This window comes from Poromitra crassiceps (assembly GCF_964638095.1).
Source record: "Poromitra crassiceps genome assembly, contig: HAP1_SCAFFOLD_424, whole genome shotgun sequence".
Lineage (NCBI taxonomy): Eukaryota > Metazoa > Chordata > Actinopteri > Beryciformes > Melamphaidae > Poromitra > Poromitra crassiceps.
The window spans coordinates 83,070-110,609 of record NW_028151983.1 but is presented as its reverse complement, the minus strand read 5'-3'; the positions used below and the strand labels follow the sequence as shown (position 1 = coordinate 110,609).

Below are 27,540 nucleotides of genomic sequence, written 5' to 3'. Positions count from 1 at the left end.
GTGTGTGTGTGTGTGTGTGTGTGTGGGAGAGAGAGGGAAAGAGGGAGAGAGTGTCACTCAACAATGTCTTGCAAATACATTTTTTTTGTGAATGCCATATTTGATGAGCTGTGGGAGCCGTGTCAAATCACATGAGGAAAGCTGTGAATGGATCTTACCTGAGAGTCTCCAGTCTGCAGTGTGGACTCTGAAGTCCAGCGGAGACCAGCTTCATCTCTGAATCGTGAAGCTCGTTGTCACTTAGGTCGAGCTCTCTCAGACTGGAGGGGTTGATGCTCAGAGCTGAGGCCAGGGAAGCACAGCCTTCCTCTGAGATCATACAGCCTGACAGCCTGCGCACACACACACACACACACACACACACACACACACTCACACACACACACACACACACACACACACACACACACACACACACACACACACACACACACACACACACACACACCCACACACACACACACACAGTTTCATTATATGGAGGTATAGATCATTGACTGTAAAAAGAATGGACAGGATATCAGCTCTTTTCAGTGAGGCCAAATCATCTTAGATCGCCGCCCTGGCGGTCAGTCCCAGTATAGGTCACAAGTCCCGCCTCCGCCATGTTAGTGGGTGGGAAATGAGCCAAACTAAACAATCAACGTACACATCAGATATTATTTCCCAAAGGTGGTTTCTATCATTTTAGATCATTCTTATCATGCTAATCATGTTCAAGTGGTCATGTTTGTGATCAGTTTGTTTTTAAGTAGTTATTTGACGATATACAAAGGGATGATTGACAGCTGTGGCAGCCAGTCTCAATTCACAATTGTGAAAAAATACATTATAGTCCTTTAGAGCCATCGCGATCTGACCTTCTGTTTCCCAGAAAATGTCAACATTTCTGTGATTGGATAGTGGGAGGTGGACTATATGTCTACAGGAGAGAGACAGAGTACAGCGGGGGGTTTGGAGTTACTGACCAAACACTCTATTTCAGTGATTGCTGTCAGAATATAGAGCCATTTAACATTTAGGCTATTTTAACACAAAAACATCGCTGAATGCACCTTTAAACAATATTAATGTTGCCTTGTAATCTGCAAGTGGTTTTCTTAGCAGTTGGGTTTGGGTTTGGCCATGGTGAGGTGTAGCAGCACCTGGTGGAGATCTGCACTCTACTGAGTGCACTTTTCTAGTTTTATTTTACTTTTGTTTATGCCTACAAAGCAAATGTTACTTTGTACTTGTGTCCGAGTTAAGGTGTTCATAAAATAGAATCGTACAAAACACCCTTAAATCTTGTGCTTATGTTTTCCCTAAAATGTTTAACCTTATCGAGAAGATTTAAGGGTGTTTTGTGTAGTCGATTCTATTTTATGGACACCTTAACTCGGACCCTAATGGAAATCTTAACATAAGGAGCTTTGTGCAACTGGGCCCTGTGTGTGTGTGTGTGTGTGTGTGTGTGTGTGTGTGTGTGTGTGTGTGTGTGTGTGTGTGTGTGTGTGTGTGTGTGTGTGTGTGTGTGTGTGTGTGTGTGTGTGTGTGTGTGTGTGTAATATGAAATGTCATGAAGTCACAATGACATGGCTCTGCAGAGAGCTTTTATTTTGACTGAGATACATGTGTGGAAGCAACAAAACTCATAGGTGGAAAACAGCAACAGTTGTATGTTTTGGAGGAATTGACAATGATCAAAAACATGCGGTCGTCACGCACGGCTAAAGTAGAAACCACTTAGCGGATGGAGAAGCTTTTCACTACAGTCTGCCACACTGTAGTGAGCAGTCATGCTCACAAGAACGGAGTGGACGCAGGATCTCAATATATTCAATATATATCACTGATGTGACATCAAAGTAAGTTTACGTTCAGAACTACTCTCATACATTAGTGTTTAGACCCAAAACATGACTCACAGTGTTATCTCATTTGTGTGTGTTGAGAGAGAGAGAGAGAGAGAGAGATAATTGTGTGTGTGTGTGTGTGTGTGTGTGGGGGAGAGAGAGGGAAAGAGGGAGAGAGTGTCACTCAACAATGTCTTGCAAATACATTTTTTTTGTGAATGCCATATTTGATGAGCTGTGGGAGCCGTGTCAAATCACATGAGGAAAGCTGTGAATGGATCTTACCTGAGAGTCTCCAGTCTGCAGTGTGGACTCTGAAGTCCAGCGGAGACCAGCTTCATCCCTGAATCGTGAAGCTTGTTGTCACTCAGGTCGAGCTCTCTCAGACTGCAGGACTGGGAGCTGAGAACTGAGGCCAGAGCTTCACAGCTTCTCTCTGACAGCTGACAGCCACTCAGTCTGCATGAGAATTAGTGATGGAGACAAACAACTTTAAAATGTTTTCCATTTAGCACTCATAAATGATAAACCACTTTTTGTGTTTTCAAGTATAGGTGGTGCTATGCCAAATAGCATTAAATTAGGCACTGCACGCTTTCAGGTTCCCAGCAGTGCAATCCCCAAGTTTGAAGTCAATCGGAAGAACGGTTCTTGAGATAAACTACTTTCTGTGTTGCCAGTAGGTGGCGCTTTGCCAAATTGCAAATGATTTCAGCACTGCACTCCATCAGGCCCCCCTAAGCGCACTCCCCAAGTTTGATACATTAGTAATACAATTTACAATTAAGTTTAATTCAATTAAAGTGCCGTATTCTCATGATGCACCATGGATTTCTAACCAAATGACTCAATGCAGCTCATTGGCTATTGTTGTCATTCAATTATCATTAACCATTTATTTAGTCATCTGTTGTTTGCCTAACATTATGTAATGATTAGTGGTCATGATTGTGAACGTTCACGTTACTGTGATTACTAGCGACATATCCCACAGTGTGCTGTGAAACGGTAACCTCACTGTGCAGTGAAAATCACTGAGCAGCACCCAACGTGGTAACACTTTATAATAACTATACACTATAAAGTATTAATAAACCATTAGTAAATACATAATTCATCATGAATTCATCATTTATAAAGCATTATTCATACATCACTAAGCATTAGTAACACAGTTATAAACATTTTATTCCTGATTAATAACCTAATCTCTAATGTGTTTAATGATTGTATTCTCATACTTTGTAAATGATAGATGCACCATTTATAAATACGTATTATATTAATTACAAACCATTTACTTAGGAGTTGTTAATGATTCATAAGATCATTTAGAACGTGTAAGCAAATGATTAAACAACGTATGTACATCCATGTGTACATTTATGCATGATTTGGACATGGTTAGTGAGTGTTAATAGATGGTTTATAAACACTTATTGATACTCAAACTCATGATTAATTAAGGTAGTTACTAGTCATTAGTTAAGTATTTCATGTGAGCTCATCTAAAGTGAGGACTATCTATGCCTTATAAAGCATGTAATAAATGAGATAGGAGGTCTGGGCTGGCCTTGACCAATGGAGGCAGATGTCTGAATGCCCAAACGGCCAGGGGGGTGATTCTGAGAGATGTGTTTCACTCAGGGTTTTGTGTCTCTAAGAGGGTCAGAATTGCATGATGGGGAAAAATGCAAATTAAGCCTGCCAGATTTTCTTGAATAACTCTGGAACCGACGCTCTGATCTTTCTGAAATTGTCATCGCTTATCCAAGAAGTGAGCATGGGCTTTACAACGAAACCGTCCATGAGTCTCTACGACCTCGGGAAGTGGGTGAAATTGACATTTTTGTGTATTTTTATAGGTTTTTAAGTGTCAAAGGTAGGGATGTCACAATATATCGTCCCACAATATATCGCGATATCAAAACGTGCCAATATGTATCGTTGAGATTAAATCTCATATCGTGAGAAAAAGAAGCTGAACATGGTGGCACTGATCTGCATCTGATTGCATGCTCGCTCTCCTTTTCATTGCTTTGTTTGAACAGACGAGGGACGTTACAGACACGGAGGGTGAAAATGGTGAAATCACTCAAATTAGCGTGGAGGTGCCCCCTCAACTTACAAATCGATTGCAAAAAAATATTGTTAAAATATTGTATCGTATCGTTATCGTGAACCCAATATCGTGTATCGTATCGTATCGTGAACTGAATGTATCGTGACACCCCTAGTCAAAGGTGTAATAATTATTTATCCCTAAACAGTAGATGGGTGGGGTTACTCCCCTAAGGCTTTGCAGATGGGGCGGTTCACTTGGGATCAATTGACCTATCGCTAAGCCACGCCCCGAACGCAGACGAGCCAATCACAGCGCGTGCAGCTCACAATACACTCGGACATTCTCAGCTTAGAGCTCCATAGAGAAGCACTAGAAAACGCGAGTTTCCTCTGGTTTTATACATTTATAAGTTGAAAAAATGGTCAAAACGATATGCATGGGGGTAAATGCAACATTACGAGGTATCCTGGGAGGCCAGGCAATTGATAATATTAAACTAGTAAATGTAGATCCACTCACATCCACAATGCTACTGTTTTGGAGTTAAATCTGCGATCGTGGTGAGTGACAGCGAGATGTGTGTGTGTGTGTGTGTGTGTGTGTCTCTGTGTGTGTGTGTGTGTGTGTGTGTGTGTGTGTATGTGTGTGCGTGTGTGTGTGTGTGTGTGTGGGGGGGGGGGGGTGTTTATGCCCCCGGACGCCCCAAGCGGGTCCGAGGTCAGCCACATTCTCATTGGGGGCTGAGCACCCTAAAGGTCGGGGCCCAGTTGCACAAAGTACCTTAGGTTAAGATTTCCCTCAGGGTCCGAGTTAAGATGTCCATAAAATAGAATTTGCTGTACAAAACACCCTTAAATCTTGTGCTTATGTTTTTCCTAAAATGTTTAACCTCCTGGCCTGACCATGAAGGAACGACGAGCCAGGATGGCTAAAACGAGGAGGACAAACGTGTGTGTGTGAGTGAGACAGGGTTTGTCCGTCCGGTTTAATAAAATACATTTAGTAGCGAGTAGCGACGGTCCACTGATGATAAATCTTGGCCGCTGCTTCTTCAAAATAATATGAAATATCCTTAAAAATGTCATGAGGTCACAATGACATGGCTCTGCAGAGAGCTTTTATTTTGACTGAGATACATGTGTGGAAGCAACAATACTCATAGGTGGAAAACAGCAACAGTTGTATGTTTTGGAGGAACTGACAATGATCAAAAACATGCGGTCGTCACGCACGGCTAAAGTAGAAACCACTTAGCGGATGGAGAAGCTTTTCACTACAGTCTGCCACACTGTAGTGAGCAGTCATGCTCACAAGAAGGGAGTGGACGCAGGATCTCAATATATTCAATATATATCACTGATGTGACATCAAAGTAAGTTTACGTTCAGAACTACTCTCATACATTAGTGTTTAGACCCGAAACATGACTGACAGTGTTATCTCATTTGTGTGTGTGTGTGTGTGTGTGTGTGTGTGTGGGGGGGAGAGAGAGGGAAAGAGGGAGAGAGTGTCACTCAACAATGTCTTGCAAATAATTTTTTTTTGTGAATGCCATATTTGATGAGCTGTGGGAGCCGTGTCAAATCACATGAGGAAAGCTGTGAATGGATCTTACCTGAGAGTCTCCAGTCTGCAGTGTGGACTCTGAAGTCCAGCGGAGACCAGCTTCACCCCGGAATCGTGAAGCTCGTTGTCACTTAGGTCGAGCTCTCTCAGACTGGAGGACTGGGAGCTGAGAACTGAGGCCAGAGCTTCACAGCTTCTCTCTGACAGCTGACAGCCACTCAGTCTGCATGAGAATTAGTGATGGAGACAAACAACGACAAACAACTTTAAAATGTTTTCCATTTAGTACTCGCGTCACATTTTGATAAAGCGCTTTTTGTTTTTGCCAGTATAGGTGGTGCTATGCCGAATAGCACAAAATTAGTAGGGCTGACCCAAAAAAAATCGACGCTTCAAAGCTAGAATCATTGCCATGGTAATCAACGCTCAAATCAGCAATCGACGCTTTGTTGTTATTGTTTTTTTCCCCTCCTCTCCTCTCTCTTTCTCTCTCCATAATATCTAACGTGGAGTGTAGCTTTGTGAGACAGTCTCTAGTTTCCTGGCTGGGCGGGTCATTCAGGCCAACACTGTTTTTAACACGGGGAACTCACACCGGCACGCGCCGTGAGAACAAACAAATGCACCCAACAGCCAGTAGTCACACCTGACGTTGAGCTGTGGTCTGCAGAGCTGTTGTAAACATGAATCTTCGTACACTTCTTTTCTAACCCAGTGTGAGTAATGTTACAAGTGTTCAAGTGAATTCAAGTCCTTTAATTTGTTTATATTGTTATGAATTAGCGGCAGTCACAGATAATAACGTGAACGTGACGTTGGATCTGTCTATCACATGGATTTGTTATTACTGACTGGTAGTGAAACTGAAGTTGGCTCCGTCTATCACATGGATGTACATACACGTCACATTAGGATTATCAACACGTGGAACGTGTTTGTTAGTATAACGTTAAATTCACAACATTTCATGCCGAGAACACGCACAACACTACTGGAGTTTTTATTTTGAGCAGTTGAGGAGCAGATGAGCGTTTTGTCAGGAGAAGCCTGGAAGGAATGGTGCTGAGCTGAGAGTGCTTTTAACTCTGTGAGTAGCCTACAACATGTTTGTTTGTTCCCCAGCGGGATCGCCACAGCCGAGAACACGCACAACACTACTGGACTTTTTATGCCTCCGCCGGCGACAGCCAGGCCGGAGGCATTATGGATCCGGGTTGTCCGTCCGTACGTACGTCCCGATGTTCTTTAGCGTGATATCTGAGGAACGCCTTTACAGTAGAAGCTTTGATTATGATCGATTTTAGTCATCTGTTGTTTGCCTAACATTATGTAATGATTGGTGGTTGTGATTGTGAACGTTCACATCACTATGATCACATATTAATATTATTAGATTAACAATAACATTAATCTAACAATTAGATTCATTAACAGTTAATATATCCAGTTTAATTGTCACCTACAAAGCTTTGTTGGAGGCTTTGACCACTGGCAGCAGCCTCAGAAGAGCCTCCTCTGAAGCAGAGTATTTCTTCAGGTCAAACTCGTCCAGCTTCTCTTCTGATGTCAGTAAGATGAAGACCAGAGCCGACCACTGAGCAGGGGAGAGTTTGTTTGTGGAGAGCGTTTCTGATCTCAGGTGCTGTTGGATCTCCTCCACTAGAGAACGGTCATTCAGCTCATTCAGACAGTGGAACAGATTGATGGTTCTCTCTGGAGAGGGATTCTCCCTGATCTTCTCCTTGATGTACTGGACTGTTTCCTTATTGGTCTGTGAGCCACTTCCTGTCTGTGTCAGCAGGTTTTGTAGGTGCTCCTGATTGGTCTCCAGTGAAAGTCCCAGGAGGAATCGGAGGAACAAGTCCAGGTGTCCATTTGGACTCTGTAAGGCCTGGTCAATAGCAATCCTGTGGACCTTTTTTGCAGATGTTTTGCTGAAAAACATCCTCAGATTTTGGAAAGTCAGTCGTGGCATGGGCATCACATTCTTCCTACTGTTGATGAGTGACAGGAGCACATGAAGAGCAGCCAGGAATTCCTGAACGCTCAGATGGACAAAGCTGAACATCTTGTCTGTCGCCTTCTTCCGCCCACGCTCCTCTTTAAAGATCTGTGTGAACACTCCCGAGTACACTGAGGCTTCATCAAAGTTAATGCCACACTTTTGTATGTCCTTCTCATAGAAGATCAGGTTGCCTTTCTCCAGCTGGTGAAAAGCCAGTTTTGCAAGTGACTGAATGTACCGATTGCTGTTTTCTGCACCATACTTCTTTTCCGTCTGATGGATCTGAAACACCAAGAATTCCGTGTACATCTCAGTCAGGGTCTTGGGCAGGTCTTCTGTCTCACCAGTTTCTAAGAGCTCCTTCAGAACTATAGCAGTGATCCAGCAGAAGACTGGGATGTGGCACATGATGTCAAGGCTTCGTGAATTCTTGATGTGGGAGATGATTCTGCTGGCCTGTTCCTTGAATCTCTTCTTGAAGTAATGCTCTTTGTGTGGGTCAGTGAAGCCTCTCACCTCCGTCACTCTGTCAACAAAGTCTCCAGGGATCTGATTGGCTGCTCCAGGTCGTGTGGTCATCCAGAGGCGAGCAGCGGGAAGCAGTCTCCCCTTGATGAGGGCTGTCAGCAGCACATCCACTGTGATTGGCTCTGTCACATCAATAGAGCGCTTTTCATTGGCTTTGAAGTCTAGTTGAAGGCGGCTCTCATCCAGACCGTCCAACACAAACAGGAGTTTGAAGTTACTCTTGTCATAGCTGGTGTTTCCTGACTTCTGTAGTTCTGTGAAGATGTAATTAAGAGCCTTCTTGTTGATGACTTTGGTTTCGCTGATACATTCGTGAATTAGTTCTGCCAAACTAAAACTTTCTCCCTTCCATAAATTCAGCTGGCGGAAGGTGAAGGGGAATATGAGATGAACATCTTGATTGGTTCTTTGTTTAGCCCAGTCCAGGATGAACTTGCGCACAAGGAATGTTTTGCCAATTCCTGCAATCCCGTTGGTCAGCACTGTTCTTATAGATCTTTGCTTTACAGAAGGTTTGAAGATGTCACTTGGTTCAATTGATTCCTCTGTGCCCACTGGCTTGTTTGATGCTATCTCAATTTGTCTGACCTCATGCTGCCTGTTGATGTGTATGACACAGCCGTCTGTGAAGTAGAGCTTAGTGTAGATATCATCCAGAGGTTGTTCATCCTTTTTCTCAAACCATCCTTCTTGTAGACACACAAAACTGTCCTCAAAGTTAGGTTGGAGCTTTAGTTGGTACCATGTGATGAGTTGTGGAGGCTCTGTTCTCACCAGCAGATCTGTGTAGAATAAACTAACATTAATGAAAAACTGAATCACAACTACAAGTATATATGGTTATTTTGCAGGTAGCAGCAATAAGCAGATGCTTGAGACAAAAAGTAATTTGAACCTCAGTGCTTTTTTCACCCTAAAAGTTGGTGTTTTAAAAATAACAATCGTGTTCTCACTGTCAACATGAATACAATGTTTCTTTTTAAAATAAGAAAGAAGCATCTGGCATCATTATGAAAAGAGGCTGTTGACATGCAGCCTTCGTGGAAGACATAGGTTGTGATATCAGGCAGAACAGACTGTAGGTGTGTTTCCATCACCTGTTTTGATTGCATTGTGAAATATCACATTAGAAAAGGTTGCTCTGAGAACTAGCTGAACTATAACTGTTTGCTAAGACGTTTTAGGCAAAGTTAAGACTGAGAGGATTCTCACAATGTTTGTCAATACAGCTCCAGGAGCTGTGACATCACTCAAGTAAGTAAAAACAACAACAACAACATACAAAATCCTTCCTGATTTTAACAGCCACACTAAATGGCCAGTGAGAAAATCAACATGGCAGCCAGGGGGAGCCAGAGAACAGCTTTACCTTCAGTCTGACTGCTGGAGGAAGCTCCTCTGCTCCCTGAAGGCTCCCCGACATCACTGACATCCACTGACAGACAGACAGAAACAGAGAGAGACAGACAGACAGACAGACAGACAGACAGACAGACAGACAGACAGACAGACAGACAGAAACGGAGACAGAGAGAGAAACTTTAAAAGGGCTTGAATTTCACACTAGCCAACAGCTCATATTCATCTCACAACTCTACATTTATACTGAAGGAAGTGAACATTCATCATTAGTTTTCATATACACCAAGCGCGATTACTTTGTGCAATTAATTCACACGTCAATAAAACTTTTCAAACCTATAATCAGTCAATGCAACAATGCATATTGATGTTAAAATGTTGGATCAAAGTCGATTTTTGAGAGTTTTCATCTGCAACATAAACAAAATGTACATAGATAGACTAGGCAAAATAATGTGTAGGCCACAATACCATGGTGGAGTGATGACAACAGTAGATAGGTGGCTAAATAGGCTGGTTATTTGTCTGTGCGTATTGATAACCACAGGACCTAGGACTCACGTCACACCTACAAACTTGATTCAAATAAATCAATAATGTCTCGATTAAGGGGCGTGTAGCGGTGAAATCCCTGCCTACCAACACGGGGGTTATACGTTTGCATCCTCGTGTTACCTCCAGCTTGGTAGGGTGTCCATACAGGCACAATTGGCTGGTGTCTGCAGGAGGGTAGTCCTGCAGACTGGCAGCATGGTGGACTTAGCTCTCTCATTGGTGCCGACCATTTCAGTCGATGCCGGATGGAAATCCCATTCCGCTCCCTGCAAGCTCTGCATTGGCTCTGACCCGCTCTGACTGCGACTGCGACCATATTTTGATTTCCTTTCCACGCCCCCCGTGTCGAATCTGTAGTATGCCTCTGCTGCTGTACGTGTTGAATCTGTATGCCTCTGCTGCTGTACGTGTTGAATCTGTATGTCTCTGCTGCTGTACGTGTTGAATCTGTATGTCTCTGCTGCTGTACGTGTTGAATCTGTATGTCTCTGCTGCTGTACGTGTTGAATCTGTATGTCTCTGCTGCTGTACGTGTTGAATCTGTATGTCTCTGCTGTACGTGTTGAATCTGTATGTCTCTGCTGCTGTACGTGTTGAATCTGTATGTCTCTGCTGCTGTACGTGTTGAATCTGTATGTCTCTGCTGCTGTACGTGTTGAATCTGTATGTCTCTGCTGCTGTACATGTGGAATCTGTATGTCTCTGCTGCTGTACGTGTTGAATCTGTATGTCTCTGCTGCTGTACATGTGGAATCTGTATGTCTCTTCTGCTGTACGTGTTGAATCTGTATGTCTCTGCTGCTGTACATGTGGAATCTGTATGTCTCTGCTGCTGTACGTGTTGAATCTGTATGTCTCTGCTGCTGTACGTGTTGAATCTGTATGTCTCTGCTGCTGTGCGTGTTGAATCTGTATCCCTCTGCTGCTGTACGTGTTGAATCTGTATGTCTCTACTGCTGTACGTGTTGAATCTGTATGTCTCTGCTGCTGTACATGTGGAATCTGTATGTCTCTGCTGCTGTACGTGTTGAATCTGTATGTCTCTGCTGCTGTACGTGTTGAATCTGTATGTCTCTGCTGCTGTACGTGTTGAATCTGTATGTCTCTGCTGCTGTACATGTGGAATCTGTATGTCTCTTCTGCTGTACGTGTTGAATCTGTATGTCTCTGCTGCTGTACATGTGGAATCTGTATGTCTCTGCTGCTGTACGTGTTGAATCTGTATGTCTCTGCTGCTGTACGTGTTGAATCTGTATGTCTCTGCTGCTGTACGTGTTGAATCTGTATCCCTCTGCTGCTGTACGTGTTGAATCTGTATGTCTCTACTGCTGTACGTGTTGAATCTGTATGTCTCTGCTGCTGTACGTGTTGAATCTGTATGTCTCTGCTGCTGTACATGTGGAATCTGTATGTCTCTGCTGCTGTACGTGTTGAATCTGTATGTCTCTGCTGCTGTACGTGTTGAATCTGTATGTCTCTGCTGCTGTACGTGTTGAATCTGTATGTCTCTGCTGCTGTACGTGTTGAATCTGTATGTCTCTGCTGCTGTACGTGTAGAATCTGTATGTCTCTGCTGCTGTACGTGTTGAATCTGTATGTCTCTGCTGCTGTATGTGTTGAATCTGTATGTCTCTGCTGCTGTACGTGTTGAATCTGTATGTCTCTGCTGCTGTACGTGCAGGGCTCCAAACTCGTTTTTTTCCAGGTAGCACTAGTGCTACCTACTGTTTCATTAGGTAGCACAAAAATAAATTAGGTAGCACCATATTTTTTTACCGTGTGACAATTAACACATAACCTTTTCATGCCATGATGCCGATGATACATTTATATTCCAAATACCGTAGTATTGCCGTGATCTGATGTAAAAATTGACTATGACTCAAACTTGACATTTATCAAATGTTTTAATCGATTGATTAAACACTGCATGAGCAGTTGACACAAGGTCTTCTTATATGAATAATAAAATCAAACCATAAAATAACATACATCATGTAATGACATGAGGAACTAGTGCTGGAGATGGCGGAGGAGATGAGGAGGTAGAGAGAAACAGACAAGTCGATTCTGAGTGTTTCCACAGCACAGACAGCATCCTCAACTTATCCAACAGTGCAACAGCCAACTTAAAGTGACACTCCACCTGACCACAGCAGCATTAACACATTCAGTTCAAATAAGCTCCAGTCAATAAAACTGCACAACTTACAATAAACATAAACAGCAGCATACATTTACTCACTGTGTTTTGGATCACATTCAACATGTGTTCTATGGCAGCATGTCAGCACCAAAACAGACAATCTAGAGCTTACAGCTAACTGTGAGCCTGTAGATTGCCTGTGATGCTGCCATTTCTATGAGATCCAAAGACTGGAATCAGTCCTGGCCTGCATGGACACTTCTATTTATTGTGTCGCATTATTCATATATTTAATTATTCTTAACAACATCGACATTGTATATTAAGTATTAAAATTAGGAGATGAGAAAGTATCATGAGTTGGCAACCGTTTTATTATTATTTATTACAGAGTAGACTGTATACTGTAACTTTCCTGTGGAAAAATAAATAGTCTTATAAAACAAAAAATATAATACTATGTACACAACATGTGCACCAACACAGCTTGGAACATGTCTGTGAAAGCTGCAGCGATAGCCTCCGCGGTGTGTGACCCAGAAAACTCTTGTGAGTGAAGTACAACTTTGTTCAGGTCGAACTTTTCATCAATAAACTGCGCAGTTAGGCTCAGCATGGACATAGGACAGACACTCGAACTCCAAATGTCAGTCGTGAAGCTGATTGACGTGGTGTTGTCTTTCATAAGGCTCTCGATGTGCTTGTAAACAATTTGGTATAATTCCGGCAGGCAAACGTCAGTTAAATATTTACGTCCTGGCAGCGTGTAACGTGGATCCAAGCAGGATATGAGGCGTTTGAACCCGAGGTCTTCCACAACAGACAGCGGCTGCTGATCAAGACATATGAATTCCATTAGCTTTGCATTTATTTCTTTTCGTTTCTTGCTGTCGTTGCTGACTGTTATTTCCATCAGTCTTTGTGTTGCTGACTTCGCCTCTGGTGAAATAAAGTCGTGGCGGTGGTTTCAATTGTTTTCAGAGTGAAAAAAGTCCGCTGCTCAGCAAGCTCCTGTAGTTAGTTGAGCTGCAGCGCTCCGCTAGGCCGCAGGGTGTTTGGTGAAGCCGCGGTCTTGCCTGGTGAGAGGCCGCGGGGTACAGGGCAGGCTTCACTCTGTTGCGCCTCTTCCCTCCGTGCGCAGCGCAGCGCATGCCTGAGTTTGACTAACTACAAAGTGATATCCATTCTCCTGGCGGATTGTTACATTCGCCCATGCGGTATCTCCTTTGAGCACACAATGCAAACGGCAACAAGTTGTAAAATTGCCAGACAGGCGACGCCATGTTAGCTGCTCTGCTGTTTGTTCTCGCCCAAGCTGCTTTCGCTATAGAGAGTGCAACTTCCAAACACTTTTTCGCCACTACCCGGTGTGTGTATTGTGAGTGAGTGACGTAACCGCTGTCTTGCAGCACAGAGGCACGCGCAGGCAGACGGGGAGCAGAGGGGACAGAAAGATGCGATCTGAAGCAGGCGATTGGTTGGGGGGGAAAAAAATATTATCCTCTCTCATTCTCCCAAGTCGCACGAGTGCGACCTGATTGCAAATTAACTCGCACATTTTGAAATTAGGTGGCACATGCGACCTAATAGGTCGCACTTTGGAGCCCTGTGTACGTGTTGAATCTGTATGTCTCTGCTGCTGTACGTGTAGAATCTGTATGTCTCTGCTGCTGTACGTGTTGAATCTGTATGTCTCTGCTGCTGTAAGTGTTGAATCTGTATGTCTCTGCTGCTGTACGTGTTGAATCTGTATGTCTCTGCTGCTGTACGTGTTTAATCTGTATGTCTCTGCTGCTGTACGTGTTGAATCTGTATGTCTCTGCTGCTGTACGTGTTGAATCTGTATGTCTCTGCTGCTGTACGTGTTGAATCTGTATGTCTCTGCTGCTGTACGTGTTGAATCTGTATGTCTCTGCTGTTGTACGTGTTGAATCTGTCTGTCTCTGCTGCTGTACGTGTTGAATCTGTCTGTCTCTGCTGCTGTACGTGTTGAATCTGTAGGTCTCTGCTGCTGTACGTGTTGAATCTGTATGTCTCTACTGCTGTACGTGTTGAATCTGTCTGTCTCTGCTGCTGTACGTGTTGAATCTGTATGTCTCTGCTGCTGTACGTGTTGAATCTGTCTGTCTCTGCTGCTGTACGTGTTGAATCTGTATGTCTCTGCTGCTGTACGTGTTGAATCTGTATGTCTCTGCTGCTGTACGTGTTGAATCTGCTGAGCTCAAATGCCTGCGCCGCTGCCTTTGAAACAATAACAACAGCAGCGCTAGTCGCTAGCTCGTTGCTACACGCTGAAAACGATTGATGTGGATTATGCAATGAAGCAGCCTGCTTGGTACGTTCGGTGGATGGCTGTAAACAGCCTTTTCCCCTCTAGTCCACAATAGAAAGCGTCCCCAGCCAGACTCTCCCAGCCCCTTTGCTGGGAGAGTCTGGCAAGCCAGACTAGCAGGAGTGAAGCCGGATTGGGGGTATTGTCCTGGTCGCTGCACCAGCGCCTCCTCTGGTCGGTCAGGGCGCCTGTTCAGAGGGAAGGGAACTGGTTGGAATAGCGTGATCCTCCCACTTGCTACGTCCTACCGGTGAGGCTTCTGCTGTCAGGTGAAAAAGAAGCGGCTGGCTACAGCTCATGTCTCGGAGGAAGCATGGTGCTAGTCTCGGCTCTCCCCAGATCAGCAGAGGAGCAGCGACCAGGGCAGCAGGGGGACTAATTGGCGAAGTACAATTAGGGAGGAAATAGGTGGGAAGTGGTGTTGGAGGACCAGTAGGAGGTGCTCTTCCCCTCTGGTCTGATGAATAATCTGATCTAATGAATAATCTACCCAATGCTCCAGGGCAGAGACAGGGACTCTGTCTTGTGAGTGAGCACCGTCCTTCAGATAAGATGTTAAACCAAAAAGGTCCTGACTCTCTGTGGTCATTATAGTCTAGCAGAAAGGGCCCTCAGATTTTGAGATACCCCTACCCGAGGTAGAACAAATGCCAACAATGTTTTTTCTTATCTTTAGGGTCTCCCATTAATGAAATTGATTCTTGGCAAATTTTATTTTTTGGGAAAAAATGTTTTTTTGGCTGTTCTTTAGAACTACCCCAATCCCTGAAAAAGAGCCAAATTAGGCCAGTCTGAATAGGGTAAAGGTGACAAAAAAGCCCATAACTTGAGAATGCTCACTCTTTTCCTCATCAGATTTGCTGAGGTATGAACCAGGTGGCTGCCCAACATCACCATATAGTCAGAAAATGATTTACCTAAAAAGATCATGAATTATAGTCCTGTAAATATAGCTTTAGTTTAGGCGGAAATTGTACTTTGTGGTGATAGGAACAGGACTCCATCACTTTTCTCTCATTTATCAGAAAAACAGAAATCCCTGAAAAATATACCATTACTGAATTGTCTAGGGTGCTATTGAACACTAACCAGTAGTTGTATGAGATATCTGGTACCGTTCTATTGCTAATGAGATTTCTTTAGACATAGCCCTGCCTTTTCTCTGAAACAGTCAAAATTCCGAATGGGGGGATAAGTGGTATACTTCTAATAATAATAATTTTATTTGATGACACCTTTCAAAACACCCAAGGTCATTGTACAGTGCATAAGAGACATAACATTGTAAAAGATCATACATAAAAACAACAGGCATGGCAAACACCAGCATCATTAAAATACGACGAGCGTACATATAAGAAAAGACAGGAGATAAACACGGCAGGCGAATAACAGATTGAGTACTGTATATGATTAAAGTGAGTAGGCCAATTTGAACAGGTGGGTTTTGAGGTGGGATTTGAATGTGGTGATGAAGTCAGACTGTTGGGTGTGTGGGGGCAAGGAGTTCCAGAGTCTGGGTGCAGAGCAGCTGAAGGCCCTAGCACCCATGGTACTGAGGCGACAGGTGGGGACGGTCAGGAGGCCAGCTGAGGAAGAGCGTAGGGAGCGGGAAGGGGTGTATTCCTGGAGGTCAGAGAGATGGGTGGGTGCTAGGTTGTGTAGGGCTTTGTAAGCGAGCAGAAGGTTTTTAAAGTCAATCTGGTAGTGAATGGGAAGCCAGTGGAGTTGAATGAGAACAGGGTGGTCAGATGATTTAGTGCGGGTGATGATCCAGGCATTTAGAGTCTGTTGAGCAATTTGGTGGGTAGGCCAGAGAGAAGAGAGTTGCAGTAATCAATCTGGGATGTAAGAAATGTGTGGATGAGGACTTTGGTGCTGTATTGGGACAGGGATGGGCGGAGTCTGGAGATGTTGCGGATGTGGAAGAAAGCAGACCGGGTGATGTTTTTTATGTGGGGTGCAAAGGAAAGGGTGCTGTCCAGAATGACGCTGAGGCTGTTGACTTGGGTGGAGAAGGGAACAGGGAAGCTGTCAATGATGATGTTTGGGGTGGTGGTGTTATGAGCTTTTGAGAGGGTGTTTTTGGAGCCGATGAGCAAGGCCTCGGTTTTACTGGCGTTTAACTTCAGGAACTTCCTGCTCATCCAGCTCCTGATGTCCTGGAGGCAGGCAGTGAGGGAGGTGGGAGGAAGAGTGGTGGTGGGTTTGGTGGAGATATAGACCTGGGTATCATCGGAGTAGCAGTGAAACCGGACACCATGGTGTCGGAGGATTTTACCCAGGGGGAGGAGGTAGGTGATGAATAGGAGTCGACCCAATACTGACCCCTGGGTCAAACGGCAGAACACCCGGACGTGTGGTTCCCTAGTTGGACAAACTGTTGTCTGTCGGTGAGGTAGAATGCAAACCAGGGAATTGCAACACCAGTGATTCCAATGTTCGCCAGGTGCTCCAGAAGTAGTGGGTGGGAGATGGTATCGAAAGCAGTGGAGAGGTCAAGGAGGATGAGGATGGTGAGGAGTCTAGAGTCAGCTGCACAGAGGAGGTCGTTAGTTATTTTTACCAGGGCTGTTTCAGTGCTGTGATTAGGGCGGAAACCATATTGAAATGGTTTGTGGAGGTTGTTTGAGTTGAGGTGGGACTGGAGTTGGGCGGCAACCACCCTCTCAAGAGTTTTGGAGATGAAGGGGAGGTTGGAGTTGGGACAGTAGTGGTTCAGGTCAGATGGGTACTGTGGCCCATAAGTTAAGAATGCCCACTCTGATGGTCATCATATTTGGAGAGGGAAATACCAGGTGGCTGAACTACATCACCAAATAGTCAGAATGTGGGTAACCCAATAAATAAAGTTTATCAAAATTACAAGCCTCTAAAACATAGAAATACAAGGTGTAAATATTGGAAGTTTGCTGGAAACTGGAACATTAATCCAAACTATAATAAATCAGTAGTATCTCCTGTCTTGACATGATGAAATAATACAAGTATAATAGTAATAATAATACATTTGTTTTATGGTAGCCCCAAATCTCAGTGCTTCATTTAATTTCATAAACAAAAACAGGAGAACAGACTAGAAAACAAAATAACCAAGGCAAAAATAAAACAGAACAGAGGAATAAAAAGTGACTGCTCGTTTGACCTGGTATATGGACACTTGTTTCACAGCCAAAGTCCAAATATCCAAATATGAAATACAGTATCAGCCCTTTGTTGAACGTATTATGACCCTACCAGATTATTGTGCCAGTGTTTGGGAGTCTGGGGCACATTCACAAGCTTATACTCCATGGACTGCAATTGTTAGGCTTGCAAAAGACTGATGCAAACAAAACTGTGTAAATATTGTTCAGTCTGTAGGCAGCCGGTCTATCTGGAGACAATCATGTTTAATATATCCTTAGTATCATTGTCCATTTGTCAAATTAAGCTATCACAATGTTAAATGTTTTCCTCTTCTGTGTATCATATTGTAACCTTTTTCCCAAGTATTTGGATCTTTCATTGTTGCTGCGCGTACATAAGATGTGTTTCAGTGAGAGGTCAAGTATATAGATACTAGAATGTCAAATGTCAGGTTCCTCAGAGACGTTTGGGGACACATTTTGACATTCTACACACCAGGTACAGAACTCCGTACAGGGGAGGCCAACAGAGAGGCACTGGCACTTTCCACTCTCTCCACAGTTTGGATCTTTGCAATACAAGTAAGTAATGTCTCTCACTTCTGTAGGTGCTGGGGGTTTCTTAAATAGGACTGGTTTAATAGCTCCATCTCTGACAATCCATCCCTTGCCGATAGGACTCCATAAAAGGGGTTTGGGCATGTGACTGTGACACCATATCGCTGTCTGATACAGTACATTGCTCTTTGCACGTTGTGCAAATTCATCCTCTGTTGGTGGCAGGTTTGCAGAGGCTGCATATGTTGTTGATGCAATTATGAACCTCAGTTCATCCAAGTTTGTGCACATCAGTCCATTTTCCTTTTTATTTTTTCCGTAAAGCGCAAATTCTCTTGCGACTGGCAAAGACTTCCAAGCTGGAAGAGTCCAAAATGGGCCTGATCTTTGAGCTCACTGAGATGGGTCTTGAGTTTGGTGAATGCTGTTGTCTTTCCTATTCTGTACAAACTACTTGTTGTGTCACAGTCAGTGAGTGCATGACATGCTGGTAGACAGCAAGAGCAATGTATCAGACAGTCACATGTCCAAACCCCTGTTATGGAGTCCTATCGTCAAGGGATGGATTGTCAGAGATGGAGCCATTTGACCAGCTCTATTTAGGAAACCCCCAGCACCTACAGAAGTGAGAGACATTACTTACTTGTATTGCAAAGATGCAAACTGTGGAGAGAGTGGAAAGGGCCAGTGCCTCTCTGTTGCCCTTCCAACATCTTATATACGCGCAGCAACAATGCAAGATCCAAATACTTTGGAAAAAGGTTACAATATGATACACAGAAGAGGGAAGAATGTAACATTGTGATCGCTTAATCTGACAAATGGACAATGATACTAAGGATACAGTATATTAAACATGATCGTCTCCAGATAGACAGGCTGCCTCCAGACTGAACAATATTTAGACAGTTTTGTTTGCATCACTCTTTTGCAATCCTTACAATTGAAGTCCATGGAGGATAAGGTTGTGAATGTGCCCTAGACTCCCAAACACTGGCACAATAATCTGGTTGGGTCATAATACGCAACAAAGGCCTGATACTTTGGCTGTGAAAAAAGTGTCCATATACCTGGACAAAAAAGCAGTCACTTTTTATTTCTCTGTTCTGTTTTATTTTTGCCTTGGTTATTTTGTTTTCTAATCCGTTTTTCTAGTCTGTTTTTGTGATTGTGTATTATGATTACTATTATACTTGGATTAATGTTCCAGTTTCAATAAAACTTCCAACATTTACACCTTGTATTTTTATGTTTTATGGTAAATGGTAAATGGCCTGCATTTATATAGTGCTTTACAATCAGTATGTACATTCACCCATTCATACGCAGGGTGCTGGCACACCATCCGGAGCAATTGGGGTTCAGTATCTTGCCCAAGGACACTTCGACATGCAGACTGGAGGAGGTGGAAATCGAACCACCGACCTCTTTTATCCAAAGCGATTAGTGGACGACCTGCTCTACCTCCTGAGCTACAGCCGCTCCAGGTGGTTTGTAATTTAGATCAACTTTATTTTATTGGTTTACCCACATTCTGACTATTTGGTGATGTAGTTCAGCCACCTGGTATTTCCCTCTCCAAATATGATGACCATCAGAGTGAGCATTCTTAACTTATAGGCTATTATGCCACTTCACTTATCCCCCATTCAGAATGACCTAATTTGACAGTTTCAGAGAAGAGGTAGTAGGTCTATGTCTAAAGAAATCTCATTTGCAATAGAACTGTACCACATATCTCCATACAACTACTGGTCAGGGTTCAATAGCACCCTAGACAATTCAGTAATGGTATATTTTCCAGGGATTTCTGTTTTTCTGATAAATGAGAGAAAAGTGATGGAGTCCTATGTTCCTATCACCACAAAGTACAATTTCCGCCTAAACTAAAGCTATATTTACAGGACTATAATTCATGATCTTTTTAGGTAAATCATTTTCTGACTATTTGGTGATGTAGGGCAGCCACCTGGTTCATACCTCAGCAAATCTGGTGAGGAAAAGAGTGAGCATTCTCAAGTTATGGGCTTTTTTGTCACCTTTACCCTATTCGGACTGGGATTTCAAGGATTGGGGTAGTTCTAAAGAACAACCAAAAAAACATTTTTTCCCCCAATTTTTTTTTTGACAAGAATCAATTTCATTAATGGGAGACCCTAAAGATATGAAAAATCATTGTTGTCATTTGTTCTACCTTGGGTAGGGGTATCTCGAAAACTAAAGCCTTTTTTGAGGACTTGCTGCTAGACTATTAAAGACCCCATCTGCACTCTTCACAAGAGTAGAGGTGTAACCCCGGTGCCCTGAGGGGTGTAACCCCGGTGCCCTGGCTAAATTCACACACAGGCCTTCCTTCAATCATGGCCACCTAATCATCCCTCATTACTTAATTGGCACATTCAGTCCTCAATTCTCCACCGTGATGCTGATGTGTGTTGAGCGTTCTGGTGCAAACTGGCTGCCGTGCATCACCCGGGTGCTACACATCGGTGGTGGATGAGTTGAGTTCCCTCCCCTGATATGTGAAGCACTTTGAGTGTCTAGAAAGGTGCTATATAAATCCAATCAATTAGTATTATTATTATTGTAAAAATATATAGCCTATATGAATGAAACATCTAATTACAGTAAACGCACGCCTTGGGACATCACTGCGTAATTGCGCAGCAGCCCTCTCTCTCTTCCCTCTCTCGTTCTCCCCTCCCCCCTCTCTCTCTCTCTCTTGCTCTCTCTTGCTCTCTCCCCCTCTCTCTTTTCTCTCTCTCTCTCTCTCACTGCTTCTCTGCTTGCTCTCAGCAAGAAAGAAGGTGGTGACATGATGGCGGTGAGGCTGTGGCTTTTAAGGGGAGTGATCTCACCTTGTGAATCTTATGGGCATAAACACGCCTATGGAGCTTTTTGCCGAGATGACGTGAAGCGCAGTGGGCTGACACGCCCACAATTAGGGCTTTGTGCTGCGCTATTCCAGCGCAAAACAGGCGCTAACACAGAATTACCGCCGTTGGGAAGATAGGGCCCCTAGCCTCTGCTCTGGGGCAGTCGTCTTTCTGGGGTCAAACTTCCCCACAGACGTCCTGAAGTAGGTGTGAAAGCGGCCATGGTTTCAGCTCCTGTACCAAACAGTGGAACTCTCTGTGATGGTTTGTTTAGAACCTATTTAACCACAGAATCACATCTTGTTTCCGCCTGCGAATGATTCTGAATTGTCCTAATGTTTATTTGCGTCGCTCCTGGTGTGTAACAGCCTTAAGTGACACAAACTGTCTTCCTCTGTGCAGACCCATGTATGTGTTCCCGTTTAATTAAACCTGAACCATTGACCTGCAGTCATGAAGTTTACTGTTAGGGGACTCCCTCCTCACACATCTATCTGCTGTTAGGGGACTCCCTCCTCACACATCTATCTGCTGTTAGGGGACTCCCTCCTCACACATCTATCTGCTGTTAGGGGACTCCCTCCTCACACATCTATCTGCTGTTAGGGGACTCCCTCCTCACACATCTATCTGCTGTTAGGGGACTCCCTCCTCACACATCTATCTGCTGTTAGGGGACTCCCTCCTCACACATCTATCTGCTGTTAGGGGACTCCCTCCTCACACATCTATCTGCTGTTAGGGGACTCCCTCCTTACACATCTATCTGCTGTTAGGGGACTCCCTCCTCACACATATATCTGCTGTTAGGGGACTCCCTCCTCACACATCTATCTGCTGTTAGGGGACTCCCTCCTCACACATCTATCTGCTGTTAGGGGACTCCCTCCTCACACATCTACCTGCTGTTAGGGAACTCCCTCCTCACACATCTATCTGCTGTTAGGGGACTCCCTCCTCACACATCTATCTGCTGTTAGGGGACTCCCTCCTCACACATCTATCTGTTAGGGGACTCCCTCCTCACACATCTACCTGCTGTTAGGGGACTCCCTCCTCACACATCTATCTGCTGTTAAGGGACTCCCTCCTCACACATCTATCTGTTAGGGGACTCCCTCACACATCTATCTGTTAGGGACTCCCTCCTCACACATCTATCTGCTGTTAGGGGACTCCCTCCTCACACATCTATCTGCTGTTAGGGGACTCCCTCCTCACACATCTATCTGCTGTTAGGGGACTCCCTCCTCACACATCTATCTGCTGTTAGGGGACTCCCTCCTCACACATCTATCTGCTGTTAGGGGACTCCCTCCTCACACATCTATCTGATGTTAGAGGACTCCCTTCTCACATATATATCTGCTGTTAGGGGACTCCCTCCTCACACATCTATCTGATGTTAGAGGACTCCCTCCTCACACATCTATCTACTGTTAGGGGACTCCCTCCTCACACGTCTATCTGTTAGGGGACTCCCTCCTCACACATCTATCTGTTAGGGGACTCCCTCCTCACATATCAATCTGCAAGCACGATAGGCTAACACTTCATGCTATTGTTCCTATAATATAGTATACTTAATTTACGCATGCGACAAACGGTCTATGTTTGTCACCTGTCACTTTGCACTTTTCTCTTCCTATGACTTACCTTTTGACAAACTCTGCACTAGATCATTCTTCTCCATCTTCCTCAAAACTCTCTTGGTCACCTCCAGAGAGTTTTCAGGGTAGGTCTGGACCATCAGATCCACTGTGTCCATCCTGTCTGCATTACACAGTCGGCTCTTTGGGATAACTGGGAAGTCCACCTTCTGCAGGAACCACTTGAACTTCTTGAACTCTTCATCGTCCAAACCCTCCAATACTTTTATCAGCTTGTTGGCTGCCATCCTTCAAGGTTGATCCTTGTTGCTCCCTGCAAATCAGAGGATATTTTCAACTCAAAGGACAGTTATGTCATTTCTTCACTCGTGGGGTGTCCTGGTGGCTTTTTCGCTCATGACCACTTAAAACTGAAGAATGAGGTCATGTGACCTCCTTTACAGGACATGATAAATGTGACAAATTTGCATAAGAGACTAGTTTATTTCCCTATCTCAAAAAGCATCCCACCAAAAAAAAAAAAAAAAATATATATATATATATATATATATACATACATATATTATATATACAATATACAAGGAAGCAGTCTGAAATTAACGTTAGTTAAGTCACTGAACTAACGTTAGTGCATTCAGTGCGGTAGTATAACACGAGTGCTTCCTGAGGCTGTTTCATTCTGGCTCTCCCGTTTAGGCTACACATATATATATATATATATATATATATATATATATATATATATATATATTTTTTTTTGTATTTAACCTTTATACAGGCCCTGCATAAAGGTTAAATACATAATATATTATACTGTTAGTGCATTTAGACATTTCAACAACAAAAAATAGAAAATCCAAAATGACAGTACAAAATATATAACAAGATAAAAAAGGAACAAAAACAAGCAATCTTTACGTAAAATATCTTCAAGAAGTACTCGGAACGACTATAGAGACCAATCGCTCCAGTTTTAGAGAGTCCGTGAGCCTGTTCCATTTATCAGCAGCGTAAAAGGAAAAAGCAGTCTTTCCTGATTCACTTTTCACACGTGGAATAAACAATCTGATGTGTGACTGCGAGCGTGTCTGATAACTTGAACCTATTAATTAATACACAGGACAAGATGTTACTATCCCTTGTGCCAAAATCCGAGGAAAAACACATTTAGAAGCCCAATCCAGAATAAAACAAGCTAACAAGCTAACAAACTAATAAACAAGACACAAATCACCAGTTACCTACCCTAGCCAACAGCAGTATGAAGCATGTCATTGGGGTTTTCAAGTGGGCACCTTCCTTCACCGACGTTTCGTTAAGTTAGGCCCACGACACCTCAAGAAGGCTTAACGGTGTAATCCAGCGTCCTGGAAACACCCCCCCCCATGCTACGACCGCACAACTGCATATTACCTCACTATCTAAGCCTAGCTATCCAGGTCGGTTCGGTATGACATTCCTGACTACACCACCACTGTCAATGATTCAGCCCTGTTGATGCGGACCGTTAATCATGACCAACAACAAACAATCCCTAACTACACCACCACTGTCAATGATTCAGCCCTGTTGATGCGGACCGTTAATCATGACCAACAAACAATCCCTAACTACACCACCACCGTCAATGATTCAGCCCTGTTGATGCGGACCGTTAATCATGACCAACAACAAACAATCCCTAACTACACCACTACTGTCAATGATTCAGCCCTGTTGATGCGGACCGTTAATCATGACCAACAACAAACAATCAATCTGACCTTAGCGAGCTCCCCAGCTAGCATGTTTCCTCCTTATCCACAGCCATTCACTTGCTCGTTCTGCTGCCTGAGACATGTTGCTAACCGCAAGTTTCAGGCTCCGTCCCCGAATGCCCAACTCAGTTAGTAAGGCAATAACGGACTTTGCCACAAAACCACGGCAGCCCACCTCTACAGGCCGCACTCGAGCCCTCCAACCTCGCTGCTCTGCCTCTGCTGCCATTTCAGCATACCTAGCTTTCTTGCGCTCATAAGCCTCCTCAACTCGATCTTCCCACGGGACTGTGAGTTCGATAAAATAAACTCTCTTCTCTACCTCAGACCACAGTAACAAGTCCGGACGTAGCCGGGTGCTAACTATATATGCTGGGATGACTAGCTGTTCATTCAAGTCAACCCTCATTTCCCAGGCTCCACCTACACTTAGCTGCCCTAACTTGTGCCTGACCTTAATTGGTCTAATCTTTTCTCCCTCACGTACAAATTTGATCTGTCTAGTCTCTTTGCTAGCAACTAGAGAATTTACTTCTAGCCGCTTTTCCTCAACTGCAGCTGCCAAACATTTCAACACCTGGTTGTGATGCCAGGTGTATCGCCCCTGGGAGAGACTGACCTTACACCCTGACAGTATATGCCTCAATGTACATACACTAGAACACAACGGGCAGGCACCATCCTCGCCCAACCACTGATTTAAGTTCTGGGGAGATGGCAGCACATCATAAGTAGCCCCTAGAATAAATCTAATTCTGCTGGCCTCCATGCTCCACAACTCTCTCCACTTCAACTTTCTCTTCTCTACACTCTCCCAGTTCACCCACTGTCCTTGCTTTGCCTGCGACACTGCCTTAGTACATCTTACTGCCTCCTCTTGCCTATGTACTTCTTCAACTACCATCTTCCTCTTTTCTATTACTGATGCCTTGTTCCACACAGGTTTCCCTATGCACAACCCTAAGCCTCCACGCCCATGCTGCACCTGACCTATGATATCCCTGTGTCTAAGAGCTGACTGTGCTTGCTGTACTGCCTCCTTTGGGTTCCACTTCCTCCCTGTTTTAACTGTGGGCGCTACACTCCTAACCACTGGATCCTTTGACTGAGTCAGAGTAATTTCCAGTCTAACCTTAGCACACTTGAACTCCTCTGTCAGGCTAGATAATGGCAATTCCAATATGCCTTTCCCATATAAGGCTACACTGCTTAGGCAGCGTGGGACTCCGAGCCATTTTCTAATGAATGAGTTAATCATCCTTTCTAGCTTTTCTACCTTTGAAAGGGGAACCTCATACACTGTCAGTGGCCACATCAACCGAGGCAACAATCCAAACTGCAAACACCACAACTTTAACCCTTTCCCTCCCATTGATGTGATATCACTTCAATCTGTGTTTTCACCGTCATGTGATAGATTTGCCCAGAAACAACGGTTATTGTCCACCAGCAAGCAGAGAAAAGCAACAATCTGCCTCCAGGAAAAAGCTCCATAAAGCAGCTCCAGCCTGATGCCTCAAAGAGCTTCCCAGAGATATGGTGAGTGTGGTAGAATGGACAGAGATATGGTGAGTGTGGTAGAATGGACAGAGATATGGTGAGTGTGGTAGAATGGACAGAGATATAGTGAGTGTGGTAGAATAGACAGAGATATGGGTGAGTGTGGTAGAATGGACAGAGATATGGTGAGCGTGGTAGAATGGACAGAGATATGGTGAGTGTGGTAGAATGGACAGATATATGGTGAGTGTGGTAGAATGGACAGAGATATGGTGAGTGTGGTAGAATGGACAGAGATATAGTGAGTGTGGTAGAATAGACAGAGATATGGTGAGCGTGGTAGAATGGACAGAGATATGGTGAGTGTGGTAGAATGGACAGATATATGGTGAGTGTGGTAGAATGGACAGATATATTGGGAGTGTGGTAGAATGGACAGAGATATGGTGAGTGTGGTAGAATAGACAGAGATATGGTGAGCATGGTAGAATGGACAGAGATATAGTGAGTGTGGTAGCAGTGTTTCCCATACATAAAGGAATTTGTGGCGGGCCGCCACAATAATATTTGGACCGCCACAATAAGATGTTGACCAAAAAAAAAAAAAAATTTTTTTTTTTTTTTTTTTTTTTTTTACAGTGCACCTGAACGCAACATGCAACATATCCGCTGAATAAGTGTCCAATAAATGTTCATGTCATTCTGGCCAATACTTCTGTTATAGCATTTCAGTCTGGAATATGGAATATCTTTCAATAATCTATGATTTAGCTGCTAAATTGTCAAATACCGCCATCTGCTCGCTACCCAGGCACTTATGTATGTACTTAACCCAACTAACTTAACCTAACTAACTATCCGGTGTGCACAACACTGTCAGCCTAATCTCCGGCTGACACCCCAAAAACCTACAATCCGCTACAGAAAAATGTATATTGTTTGTTTATTAACTGGCCCCTCGCCTTCTATCATTTCACGAAAGTGGCAAAGCAAGTTGAGTATCCCTGACCTATAGGGAGAAATTTTGTTTGTCATTGTAAACCCACAGCACAGTAATGATGACATATTCTTCATAGATCTAGCCTTTTAATTTTGCTCTTAAGCTTTCTCAAAGTACACCAAATTCATGCATTTTACTTTAAAATGTTTAAAAAAATCTCGCGGGGGGGGCATGCCCCCGCACCCCCCTAGGGGGTCTGCGGTCCCCCACCACAAATTCTCAAAATCCTGTGGGAAACACTGGGTAGAATGGACAGAGATATGGTGAGTGTGGTAGAATGGACAGATATATGGTGAGTGTGGTAGAATGGGCAGAGATATGGTGAGTGTGGTAGAATGGACAGAGATATGGTGAGTGTGGTAGAATGGACAGAGATATGGTGAGTGTGGTAGAATGGACAGAGATATGGTGAGTGTGGTAGAATGGACAGAGATATGGTGAGTGTGGTAGAATGGACAGAGATATGGTGAGTGTGGTAGAATGGACAGATATATGGTGAGTGTGGTAGAATGGGCAGAGATATGGTGAGTGTGGTAGAATAGACAGAGATATGGTGAGCGTGGTAGAATGGACAGAGATATGGTGAGTGTGGTAGAATGGACAGAGATATGGTGAGTGTGGTAGAATGGACAGAGATATGGTGAGTGTGGTAGAATGGACAGAGATATGGTGAGCGTGGTAGAATGGACAGATATATGGTGAGCGTGGTAGAATGGG

General features: G+C 43.9%; 1 protein-coding gene across 1 annotated transcript in view; it reads right to left on the bottom strand.

The window, feature by feature from the left end:
- LOC310771204 (NACHT, LRR and PYD domains-containing protein 3-like) overlaps positions 1-22,853 on the bottom strand; it is a gene marked incomplete at its 5' end in the record, with an annotated part of 41,429 nt that extends 18,576 nt beyond the window's left edge. Inside the window, 7 exons of the mRNA XM_083663864.1 lie at positions 159-260; positions 1,373-1,385; positions 2,149-2,294; positions 5,516-5,689; positions 6,930-8,781; positions 9,369-9,434; positions 22,613-22,853. Of these exons, the coding sequence (XP_083519990.1) occupies positions 159-260; positions 1,373-1,385; positions 2,149-2,294; positions 5,516-5,689; positions 6,930-8,781; positions 9,369-9,434; positions 22,613-22,853 (2,594 nt within the window). The remainder of the gene's footprint in view (positions 1-158; positions 261-1,372; positions 1,386-2,148; positions 2,295-5,515; positions 5,690-6,929; positions 8,782-9,368; positions 9,435-22,612) is intronic.
- Positions 22,854-27,540: the final 4,687 nt, after the last annotated feature.